We start from the raw sequence: 12,818 nt of genomic DNA, 5'->3' as shown, positions 1-12,818 counted from the left end.
ATATATATTTTCTCCCTCTCTCTTTACGTTTTGACTCCGGCCCATCTTATGTTTTCATTGTCTATGTTTTCATTGTCCGTTCTTATTGCCAGATCCCGTTCGCGTTCCCCTGGGAGGAGGGACAGGAGGCCCCCCTCGCCTGAAAAGAGACGTGAGGAGAGAGATCGTTATCATCCCAGCAGCCGGTCCAGCTTGCCCAGGGCACATTCAAGATCCAGGTAGCTTTAACTCCAGTTGCTGCCATTTTGTTCTGAGAGAGCAAGAGTCACTGCGCTGGAGATTTCTCGAGTATTTCTCATTTCTCATTCCCATGTCTGATGTGAATTCTCCTCTTCTTTTCCCCCATTTTAGCTTTTATATTCATCTTAAAGTAACAGGATGCATCGTTTCCTTGAGCAATGGTGTAATTTGTTTGTCATACTATGATCTACGCTTTGAGAAAGTCATGTCTTTGAGGGTGGCTTACCAGTGTTTTGCTCTTCATCTCAAAATTTCCATTATTCGAAGCTGCGATAAACACGGTCACGCATTCCGGTACAAACTGTTAGGTTAATGTTGTCTTTCTGCCGATTTCTTCCAGGTCCCCTTCAGAACAAAAAAGAAACGTGTTGTCTTTGTCAGGGCAGGTGCAAACAGCAGGATCCTCTGTCTCTCCGTATTCCTCACCCAGAGTTTTGTCGGAGTCTGTGAGCCCTGCGTCCAGCCTCAGCCACTCAAGGTTGTTATTTCCCAACTTTTAGTAATCCACCTGAACTTTTATAGGATTTGCCCCATATGTGCCACAGCAGTGCCTCACAAAATGATTTATATGCCTTTAAATGTTTCATGTTTTTCCATGCTACCACCCCAAACTTCAATGTATTTTATTAATATTTAATGTCGTAGACCAAAACATAGTAGCAGAGAATGTTTTGCTAAGACTTGGTAACAAAATGTTTCTTGGAAGTTTGCTTTGAAGATGTGAGTGTTTTAATCCATATAATTTAAACCTCAACCCACACCATGACCACTAATAAAGGAGAAGTTTGGATATAAGATGAGCAAAAACCCTAGAAAACACTATCTCCCATAAAAGGGAAGAAACCAGAGCAGCAGAACGGTGCACTGAAAAATATATTCCGAGGTGGTAGAGCAATTTGTCCATACTTGTGTGCCCTTGAGACTGCCAATCAGCAGTTCCGACCAGCCACATGAGGAGGTTCAATTGAAGAGCAGAAGCCAGTGTATTATTGAGGATGTTTTCCATTGCACCATCCAAACTGTTAGGGTTGTAACATGAGAGTAACATCCTTGGACTGGGACTGAACAAAACTGGAAAAAAAAAAAAAAAAAAGCTATTTGAAGGAGGAGGCATCGACAAAACCTTAAGTATAAAGGATCTAAGAGTTGACTGCTGCTTTCTGTCGGACCAAGGGTCTGTATATATCACAGTGGCAGACATGGGAGAGAGAATCTCAAGTATGAACAACTGCACTGCACCAGGCTCTGACATGATTAACGCCTACTGAATAACTGATTGCACTCTGTAAACTGCTGCCAGCACAAACGAACGGTTGTTAATGCATGGGACCCCAGGCCAGAGGCATTCCCAACCTAGTCACTGACCTGCCTCTGCAGAGCTTTTCTTGTTTTTTTATTTATTTCAATAACATAAAGGCTCTTTTTATGCTTATGCAAGCTGTTCATTGAAACTTGCAAAAAAGGCTTCTACAGTTGTTTTTAAAAGGTGTTTTCTTCTATGTTGATCTATTAAAACTAAAGTAATAAGTGTATTTCTGTTGTCTCATGATGTTTATTTTAACCAAAAATAATGCTATCTTTACCCTTTTTTTAAAAAAAAAAGGATTGGTCTGCCATTAAAAAAAATAGTTTTCAGTTTCATATGAATGGAAGATAATATTGGACCTTTTACCTGTTTCATAATTTTTTTATTTGGTCATCAAATTTTTACTTTGTCTTTGCAGACAACTCACCAAATGACTGAATAGATGGAACTGACTTTTGTCAGTTTGGACCCAATTCAAAAAGCCCACAGCGTCAGTCGCTGTCTGTTCTGCAGTTTCACCTGCTGTGTTCAATCAGCTTGATGTGCACGTCGTTACCCTATTTTAAAAATACCATGCTAAATTATGAAGTGTTTGGGCTGTAGAGAAAAAAAAAAGCTTTGAACAGAACCATGATGGTAAAGTTAAAGCCTGCAGTTTTGGCACTGTTTGCCCGATTTTACTTTCGGCTGTTTTTAGCCGGGTAGTTTGACCTCTGGATGGATATTTGTATTTTTACAGGTCAAATGCCGTCGTCTTCTCCTTTCCTGTTCTTTTGCGCTTTTTTTCCCCACTAGTACAATGGTTGATGCTTGTCCAAGTTAAGCATTTCAGAAAATATCATGAATATTACATGTTCGCTTCTGGTAACACAATTGATTTTTTTTTTCTCTTTTTATTTCTCCTCTCTGTTCTATTCAGGGGTTGTTCTCAGGAGAAAGACAAAGCAGTGTCTTCATCCATAGTGTCCTCTGTGCAGTCCAAAATAACTCAGGTATTGTTCTTTGCTTTTATCTCAGACGTATCCCATGCTGAACTTTACGGCCTACCTAATAAGTGCACTGAGTAGAGTTCTTTGTTTCTGTCATATAAAAAAAAGGAAAGAAATGCTAAGTGCTGTGCACTTTAACATTCAGTTTTTATAGCTTTTGTTTTGGGGAGTGCTATTCTTTTTTTGTTGTTGTTACATCAACATGTCCTTCAGAACCTACAGAATAATTCTGGAAGACATTATGGTGTTATCTTTGGATTCGTCTTACAGAGTGGCTGGGTGTGCTCACTTGCATGTGAGTGATCTCTTTGGAAGGTTAAGGTCATTTTTGGTTAAAAATAAAAAATCAGAATGTAAAAAAAAAAAAAAGGATACAAGGAGCATTCAATACGCTTTGCACAGTGTTATGCTTTTTTACGTTTGCAGCAGCATGTAGAAACAGTTACAGCAGTTAATCTTCTGTAACTGTGGTGTTTGCCATTCTTGAGTGTTTTAACAAAATACCGTCCATTTTGTCTGTGAAGAGTTTGCGTTTTGAAACAAGGTTATCATTCTGCTATAAGGAAGCTGATAAAACTATGCAGAGTAGTGGTTTGTCTTTCCTTGAAGTCAGGACTCTTTTCATAGAAATATTTTTTCTCATGTCTGAAGGTTGAAATGCTTTTCATGGAAAAGCCAGGGCCAAGAGTCTAGTTACTCACATGCTTTTGAGTTTTCAACTATTTAGAGGATCATTGTGTGCAGATCGAGGGGCTGAAACATAAGAACTTTAGTCTGTTTTGACTACGGTAGTTTGTTGAACTGTTTTATTGAGAACCTGTGAGTGTTTAGCCAAGATGCAATCATTTTCAAGGGTTGTGAAACACCTTTGCTAAGTTGCTAATTTTTTATTTGTTTCCATAAATTTGTTTTCCAATTCAAGACATTGTTGTATACACGTATAAACCTGTGTCCTAGCTAAAATTTTATATGCAAAAAATCCCCAAAAAACGTTTTAATGGAGCCATGTTCATTAAGATAAAAATGTCTAAATAACAGCTGTGAAACTGCAGAGAATCATTATGTAAACACATCCCATCTTGGACACAAACCCCAGTCAAACACATTGTTTACATTCTATTTTTGTCCTTCTTTCTTAAAATGACTTTGCTTAAATCTCCTCTGTATTTTCCACACTCATGGTACTATTTTCTCCCAACTCATTTCCATCTGTGTCCATTAGGAAATCTTAAAGAACACGTGTATCTATAACGTATTCATTTATTCCTGTATGAGGTCTGTTGATAAATTTTTGCTAACAATTAGACGTGATGATGAAATCTGATTTATTCAGTTTCCCTAAATAGGTTATATTGTCCCATTATGTTATGGTTTTAGTCTGCATACAGGCATTTTATGCTCTTATGAACATATGACATTATTACCACTGATTAAACCAGATTAACTGAGAAACCTCATGGAGGGCGGTGTCCCTTGAAGACCAGGGTTAAAAACACAGCGGTAGGCAATGATTAATTCTAAAGTAGTGTAAAACTTCCCGTAGAAGACAACGTCACTGTCTGTCTGTCCAAGTGTGAAAGGACTTGGAATTGTTTCGTTAAAATGTGAGTGATAAGACCTTGAACTAGGGAATTGCTAAAGTGTCATTCCAGTGCAAAGCACTGCTTGGAGACAAATGTTTGGTCCGTGTTTATATTCCGTGTTTGATTCATTTAAACACACTCAATAATATGTAGTCGAATTATCCTCCATTGTCTTTTATGCTAATCTGATATAAATTTTAGAATCAAAGTTGCTGAAGCTTAAGTTGAATAACAGGGTCATTGAGATTATGCAAAAGGAAAGATTTGATCAAAATGTTATCTTATCACAGCTGATATTGTCATCTCAATTTTCAAAAATAATATTGCAGTGTCTAGTTTTCTAATATTGTGCAGTCCATCCCTAAAACTTTACTTTGGTAAAAAGGTGTGGCTTTGATCCACCGATCAAACCAAAACCTGGTGTTTCAAAGCTATTTGAGTATGAATTCTTTCTAAACTATCACAAGATCTTACGGTGTTTTCTTGCCAACACTGAAAAGAGGAAAAGTGAGCTGCTGTAGTTCAATCTGAGGATCCGGCGACTTTTATTTAGACTTGTGAAAAATTCTCCCACACACTTCGTGGTTCCCCCCCATAACCATTTTGGAAATGCCCTTAGGACTGCTCCAAGTCTTTACTTTCTTGCCTGCCAGCTACAAACAGATTTTATATGAGAATGCTTATTTGGCAAACTCAAACTATCTTTGAACGCTGCTGTTAAAGTGTGTGCTGCTTATAACCTCAGAAATAGCAGCAACAAAAAAAAAGCCCTACCCATTTATTTTCTTCCCTCACTCAAACAGTGACAGGCTACCCGCCAGTATGCTACTCCAGATTTATCTCTAGACAGACATCACATTCTGAGAGATGCAAATCACAGGACATATTTATGTCATGTAACGTTGTATGACGAGGTGGTATAAAATAAATGGATGTTGAGTTTGAATCGCATTTTTTTTCCTTTCCCTGACAAATTTGACTAATCTTTTTTTTTTTTTTTTTTTTTTTTTTTTTACATTCAGTTGGTTGATTCCTAAATATGGAAAAATAATAAGACCAGATGACAATTTCACAGCAAGAGTAATAGAACCTGTCGTGATGCAGCTGAATATTGTCAAATATTGTCATTTGAGTTCAATAGACATGCTCTACTCCAAACACAAGCAACACAGACTTGAAAAGCATGAAATGTCTACTTGTTACGCCAAAAATCTCCTTCATTCCTCCCTGTTTAGATCTACATTACACACATTTGTCAATGCACCAGTGAACGCGACAGGAAAATGAAACCGTTTTTAATTTCTTGCTAATATCTTTTAAAAATAGTGTTTTGTTTTAGTCTTCTTGATACTGTAGCATTTGTTGACTTATAAACACATGGAGCAATCTTAAAGTAAAAGCCAGGAAATAAATGAATGGCATTTTTATTACATCTAAGGCGACGTCTGTCTGACATTCTGGTTCTTTCATTCTTGTTTTCCCCAGCCTGACATCAAACGTGGCCTAAATACCAAAAACGAAATCTGGAAATTTGTGTTTATGTACATAGTTTCATAGTGTGTCTGTGTGGAGATGCTTTTAAAAAGGATTTATTCATGCCAATCATATGCATATTAATGTATTTGCATTCATAATTTGGGCTTAAGGACCAGGTTTGCAGGTTATTGCTGTAAACATTTACTTACTAAATGAGTACCGCAGATAAAAATGTGATGAAGAGATACTTGTTCCTGGGAAAACAACAGAGACGCTCCAGCGTAGACCAGAATTAGACGCTTTGACACTTGACGTAATGAAGGTCAACAGTGTTATTCAGTAAACACTGGTGCTACTTAAACTCTATTCAGCACTCGCACTGCTGTTCGCCGCTGCTCGGGTGGGAGAGAAGGAGCTTCAGTCTGTCTCTCTACATTTTAGGCAATAAACACAAAACAGATAAAACTACACATTTTTCTTTTTGTTTCCCCACTCAAGATGAAACCTAATTTCTTGTGTGTACTCATTATCTCTCACAACCTCTTTCTCTGCCTTCATTTCTACTCACCAACAACATTAGCTTGTTCATGAACATGCTGCTAGCATGCTTTGAAACTAAACCTTTCACTATGTATATACCATTTGTGATGTTTTGAGAAGGTTTCAGCTTATCTGTGTAATGGCCTCCACTCGTTTTTTTTTCCTCATATTTTTGCTAGGTTATTGCTGTACCTTTAGCATACCTTTAATACTGATTAATACATAATCAAAAACCCTAACCACTTAGCTTTTTAATGTGAGGCTTTTTAATACCAGGTCCAGCATATCCTTTTCTTCTGCTCTACAGCAGTTCAAGTAGGCCTATATTCTGTTTTCACCAATCTGTTTTAAATGAGATGTAATAAGTCTGAAATAATTTAGCCCCGATTTCTCTAAGTAAGTGTAAGCGCCGCGGTTCTTCAGCAGCACCCCGTCTAATGTGATCATAATGCCAAAAATATAACTGAACTGTAACAAATACAGGTTTCAGAGTTAAACTGTTTCAATTCATCTTTTTACATGATTGAATTTTCTGGTCAAATTTTATTTAATTTTTTTCAGTTTTGAACAACTGAAAGAAAAAGACCCAGAACAGATTTCTTTAAAAATATTGAACATTCACTAAAGCTGGGAATCTCATTCACTTAAAAGACTTTTCAACAGACCCAGAGCCCATAGAGGTTCTTTGTGTTCTCCAAAAAGGAATAAAGAATTAGTAGATCAAACAGTGGCTTTTAAATCATTCAGATTAGTTTTGACTGATTAAAACAAATTCAGATTTTTGATAGGCAGTGTGATGCTGCAAATCTTAAACCAGCCTTATGTTTGTTTTCTAGCCATACTGTGCTGCAGCAATTTATTTAAAGTGTCTCCCTGAAGTTAACTCATATATGTAGTACTTATCGATGTGAATGTACAAAATACACTCTGAGTTAGTAATGTCTTGACTGTGACCGATTGTCCGTTTTATATTAAAACAAACTCCAATGATTAATTAGACATGGCTTTACTCACCCCAGTTGTGATCCATCCATTAATATTACAGATCTTTCCCCAACGTGTCACATCCTTACTGTAAACACCCTGTTTATCGCTTGTAGTGCATTTCTTTGTTGTTTGTTTTACTTTGCAATGTGCAGCAACACATTCCACCCTTGCTATGTCACTTCGGGTTTATCTCTGCTTCATCGTGTTGAGCCTTTCTGTCTGTGGAACAGAAAGATGCTTTGATCAGCTCTAAATGTTGCAGGCACAAGTTCAACTGTAAAGACAAATTTTGTTGAGGGACAACCTGGTTATCATTGACCCTTGATGGTAGCGAGTCCTTCCCAGTGCAAAAGGCTTATGTGTTCAGCCTCGTCTCACAATCAGGTCATAAATTAACACAATAAAATCTATGTATTTGTTTACATTAAAGACGTTGATGTTAAGCGATTCATAATCATCCATGTCAACATTTCTTTTCATGAAAAAACAAATCTTATCCCTCATCTTGTACAGCCATGCCATTTTCAGTTACTTAAATCACCTTTATTTCACATTCTCATGTTTAGTTTAACCTTCAACAAGTTGTGTTCTCCATGTTGTCGTCTGATATACTACTTGTGCTAAAACCATTTTACTGGTAAACCTAATAAATTAACCAGTACTTAAAGAATGTATGACAGTAATTAGATTGTAGAAAGACTAATGAGGACTTTTAAAGCATGACGTGCAAGACTACAAAACTTCAACATATAAAAACCCGAACTTAAAATAAAATAATGTAAGACATGTAAATAACCAACACAGGATTTGGGTTTATGGGTTATTTTTTGCCTGTTTAGCACATTTCATAAACAGTTGAGCTCATTCAACAGGCAAATGTTTCAGTTACAGCTCTGGTTTTTAAAGGGACAGCATCATGTAAAATGGACTTTTGAGCTTTATATCATGTTATATTGTTAACTTATACAAGCTACTTCTCAGTGCAACACTGGTAAAAACGTGGTTGTTAAAGGAGCGCTGTTGGGATTATTTCCTGAAGGCACAGTGTTGGAAAGAGCAGACATTTATTTATTTATTTTTTAGAGAGAGACAGAGGTCCAATTTCAAGGCGTTAAATTACAAATTGAAATTTCTTTTCCATCATATTTGATGTTTATACCATTTTTAGAACAATTGAATGAAGCCTAGTTACTTGATTGTCCTATTAAATAGCACTATGTGCCTGGAATAAAAATAACACTCGCCATTTAAAAAAAATAGGCATTAGTCCTTTGTTGGTTTTATTGTTTTCACAAGATTAGGAAGTGTAGGAATCCATGAAAGTCTTTCCTTTAATTGAAGCATGAAGGCTATTACATGTAAGATTATTTTCATATCACATCAATTATTGTTGCCTTATCATTTTCCCAGGACATTAACTGTTCAGAAGAGCTGAGTTACTTAGTTATTTGCTCGATTTGGGGGAGATCATGTGTCCGGTGTCAGTGTTTGCTCACACACAACAGGGCCTTCAAGAAAAACAATGACCTTTCGAATAATTTGATGCGACAGCTCCTTCCCCCGTGTGATTACAACTGTTAATTTGTCTCGTCTGTCAGGAGAGTTCAGGGGTGGAGTTTTGTCCATGCGTGTATGAATCACTCATGGGACGCAATGCAAATGAACACTTCTTTTTCTGCAGTGCAAGCATTTGGCCGCCAGTCAGCAGAATTTAAAAAAAGTCTACCTGAAACAGAAGTGGGGAAGGAAAGCTTAGGTCTTCAAACTAAACTTTTCAGCAGATTTCTGCACTGGATTTTTTTTTTTTGTATTATTTCTTCCGCTTACAACTGCAGCTTTTCCTACAAATGTACATTTTATTTTTTCCATTTCAACACACCAGTTACTCGAAAAGTCAAAAGTTTTTTTGTTTTTAGTCAATTCTAGCAGAGGTGTATAAACATGTTCATAAGAACTTAGTGGGTGTTTTAACCTTTCCTGGTAGATTCAAGATTGACTCCACTGTGCAGCAACAAAAGACTAACATGGTTCTTTTTTATAATGTGCTTTTAGCCAAGCCAATGGCATTTAGCCAGAACCCCCTGCTTTGCTCTTTTCTGAGAAACGCCTCCGTCACAATTTAACGGCTGCGTTTATTCATGCAAGTTTCCAGCAAAGTCGAAACAAAAACAAATCAGTGAGCTTAAGGCCACTGCAAGCTGCTTAGTTGATTCCCTATGGGAGTGGCGTTACTACCAGCCCTTTTCACGCCTCGGGGAGTCATTTGATTAATTATACACAGAATAATTATTCATGGAGGAGCTGTAATGCAGTGCAAAGACAACAGAAAAGCGTTAGAGCATCAGCGTAATCCCTGTTGTCAGTTATTTCAAGTGATGGTAATTAGTTTACATATCAGTCTGGAGTGTTGCTCTGGTTCAGGCTCTGATTGCAGATCAATTGGGCTTGTAGAGAACATTAGAGAGCATCCACTATAGTAAATCTAAAGCACACGGGGAAATGTTAGTGCACAGTAGGTAGGGGTCTGTATTAGATTCCCATATTATTACCTTAGACCAAAATAAAACTACAATTGTTTTTTTTAATCAAACTTTTTGATTAAAAAGTTTGATTTTTGTTCCCTGTCAATTTCCTAAAAAAAACTTTTTTTTTTCTTTTCTTTTTTTTACCCGTTTTATCTTTTGAGACATTCTGTTATCAGAAACAAGCTTTATTGGCTGAATGAAATGTGATTGGAATCTTCTATCTGATATGGGTTTAAATAATGTTGAACTTTTCTGTATTTCTAAATGATATTTATTTTTAATTACATCCACAATTACATACTTGGAACATTCCTTTAGATATAAATCAGTTTTTCTCTCATCCTTGGGAGCATTAAGTTGGATGAGATGATCGGGGGGATCTGACCTGGAGGAAAACCGGTGCTGTAGCTGTTCTGTGCCCCAAGCTATACTTTGCTAACTGCTATGCTGGCCACTAATTGTGTACAGTCTCTTCAGTGAGTCTTGTTGTTCAGCAGATAAATGACGAAGGACAGTGTTCATTCTCAGCTCATTTCTATTTGATTTGTATTCATAATTAGCAGAGATCATTAGGATGCTGTAAATGCCAGCACTGTGGCCCCATGCTGTTTGTTTACAGAGGTCAGCAAACGTAAATGAATCGGTTAGAATTGTTACGACGTCCCCACAGGTAAAGCTTCTACAGAAATTGGTTGTTCTGACCCTTGCCTAAAAAATGACCACGCCAGCACACATAACCAAATTTTAACAAATAACTCCACACACCAGGCTGTGTGGCGCAGGCTTCTACAGCACATTTCAGGAGTTCTTCCAACGTTATGCCATGTATACCTGCTCACTACCTCGTGTATTCTGGCATTATCTTCTTTGATCCCCGTCTTTGTGTAAACCCTCATGGTATTTTGAATTACTGCCGCTGGAACACTCCTGGATGTCTTCACAACATAACAGGAAGCCAAACTCTGCTCTGTTTACCTCTGGGCGGTGTTCTCCTCGGTACACTGCCTCGTCTCTGACCTAAGGCCGTTCAGCTATCGCTCTGTCGGGGGTTGTATTTTTGGTTTGTTCTTATTTTATCACCGTATTTTCTGTACCTCAAGTCGCTCAAGGAAATAAATCACACCATAAACACCAAGAACGCCCTCCTGGAAGGTTGTTTTTTATTCATCTCCTTGGCAACTACCAGGATGAGGAGGTGTAACTTCTGCCTACCTTGGTAGCACGTTCTTTAGGCACCCGACTCGTTCCTCCGGCTCTGGAGGTCTTCCTTTCTGCCCACCATTAGTTTTCCTCACGGCTGCGGATGGGAATGTTTAATCCTTGGCTCATGTCTGACAGTATGACGTATCGGTCAAGAAATGCGTCTTGAACAGGGGAAAAAACTTCGGAGTTGCACCTGAATACATGTCGCAGGACTAGTCACCATACCAAAGGAGTCAGACTTAATAATCAGGACTATATGGCAGCTCAGTAAAAAGGGTCAAAATCTGTTTCTTTGGCCAGGAATACATGAAACGTTAAAAAAGTGGTGCATAGTGGTGAGAGAAGTTATTAAACAGCTATGTCGCCTCTAGCTTGCCATCTGTAGTTTTAAAGCAGCGTTAACATAAGAACAGTCATCTGTGTCTTTTTGTAACAGAATATTGCCACAAAGCCAAATTAAGCTTTCTTTTCAGCCTGCTGACTAGCAGTGCGTATCAAAAGGTGAGGAAGGAGTTCTACTGCAGTCGTATATATGCTTCACTCAACAGGAGAAAACTTTTGTAAATGCTGCGTTTTTTTCCTGGCATCTTCTTAAAATAACTTGTAAACTGTGGAAATGGTCTGAAATAATTTAGCAGCTTTGAATGTCTTCTGGAATCATGAATTAAATGTGGCCGATTTAAAAAAACAAAACAAAAAACGCACCTTTTGCTTTTTGTTTTCCAGGATCTGATGGCCAAAGTGCGAGCCATGCTTGCCACGTCCAAGACCTTCCAGCCTCCCACTTCCTAAAGAGGGCAGATCTTTATTCTGTACCCACTGCAGCCTCCGTCGGTCAGAGAGCGCCATTCTCCAATTTCCTGGAGATTCATCTTGCTCTCGTCGGTGTTTATCAGCGACGTCTTTATCTATGATTTATTATTTCAGTTATGTTTGATCTGCAGACTCTGTTTAGCCGCAGAGCGTCCTTTGCAGAGCGTCGTAAGGATGAAGCAAGCTGGAGCCGTAAGTGTCTAGTTTCACACCTGACTGGAGGCGGCGGCTCATTTGCCGGGAGATTAAGACACAGTTGATATGTTTTGGTGCAGCGAGAATCAATTGTGGAAGTAATCCATGTGTTATGCATTCTGTTTTATGATAAACTCGTAAAATGATGTCAGTCATTTCTGCAGCGTTATGTGGAGCTGTGGCAAGTGTAATTATCTCCTTCTGTGAAGGTTTGTGTTTGATAATTTCATTTCTCTCTCACATATCTGCTTTTCAATGCTGCTGTTCCCCCCCCCTCTCTCTCTCTCTCTCTCTTTCTTTCTCTCCGTTTCCCTCTCTCTTCTCATTATTCCACCCTCTAACCGGAGAAGTGGTTTTAATTTTTTATTCATTCCCTCAGCTGTACGGTGTGGCCTTCTATTTCTGTTCCTGGTTTGTACTGTAATGAGTTTGACGCAGGGCAACTTTGTAAACTGAACAGTCAATAAAGTCTCAGTTGTGAATCATGTCTGGTGTTTAATCTTTGAAACATGCCACGAGTCAAACCTTTACACAATAGATAGGGGAATAAAATGTTATTTAAATAAACTATAAATAAGTTTTTTTTTAAGCGTCTTGAGACTTGGATTTTAAATTAAAATTCAAAGCAATAACTGGAGTCATAGTTTGAAAGTAACATGTAAAGATTCCTGTAATTGACTTTCTAAATCTTTTGATATAAGACATTGTTCTAAAACAGACTGTAAAGATTTGAGTTGTTAAGATTTTAAACTGTTCTGTGGAAGATATTAGAGATGCAATTGAAAACTGTTTAAAAAAAAAGGTAGATTGTGCAATTATCTGTGACTAATTCCACCATTTAGTTTTGTGATCTGCTACATCTCCCTGTTAGGTACTTTGTTATGAGCTACTAGCCACAATTAGGATAATTACACAAGGAATATTTCAGTACCTTGCCGGAGATCAGTAAATGGAACAATGT

General features: G+C 37.8%; 1 protein-coding gene across 2 annotated transcripts in view; it reads left to right on the top strand.

Annotated features, from left to right (window-relative positions):
- sfswap (splicing factor SWAP) overlaps positions 1-12,342 on the top strand; it is a 56,447-nt gene extending 44,105 nt beyond the window's left edge. For both annotated transcript variants that reach the window (XM_008423922.2, XM_008423923.2), the window contains exons 16-19: positions 93-218; positions 581-718; positions 2,466-2,538; positions 11,576-12,342. In XM_008423922.2, coding sequence (XP_008422144.1) covers positions 93-218; positions 581-718; positions 2,466-2,538; positions 11,576-11,641 — 403 coding nt within the window. In that variant the 3' untranslated portion in view covers positions 11,642-12,342. The remainder of the gene's footprint in view (positions 1-92; positions 219-580; positions 719-2,465; positions 2,539-11,575) is intronic.
- The last annotated feature ends 476 nt before the right edge of the window (positions 12,343-12,818 follow it).

The sequence above is a fragment of the Poecilia reticulata genome, linkage group LG12 (assembly GCF_000633615.1).
Source record: "Poecilia reticulata strain Guanapo linkage group LG12, Guppy_female_1.0+MT, whole genome shotgun sequence".
Lineage (NCBI taxonomy): Eukaryota > Metazoa > Chordata > Actinopteri > Cyprinodontiformes > Poeciliidae > Poecilia > Poecilia reticulata.
The sequence above is the reverse complement of the archived record's forward strand: the minus strand, read 5'-3'. Positions and strand labels throughout refer to the sequence as shown.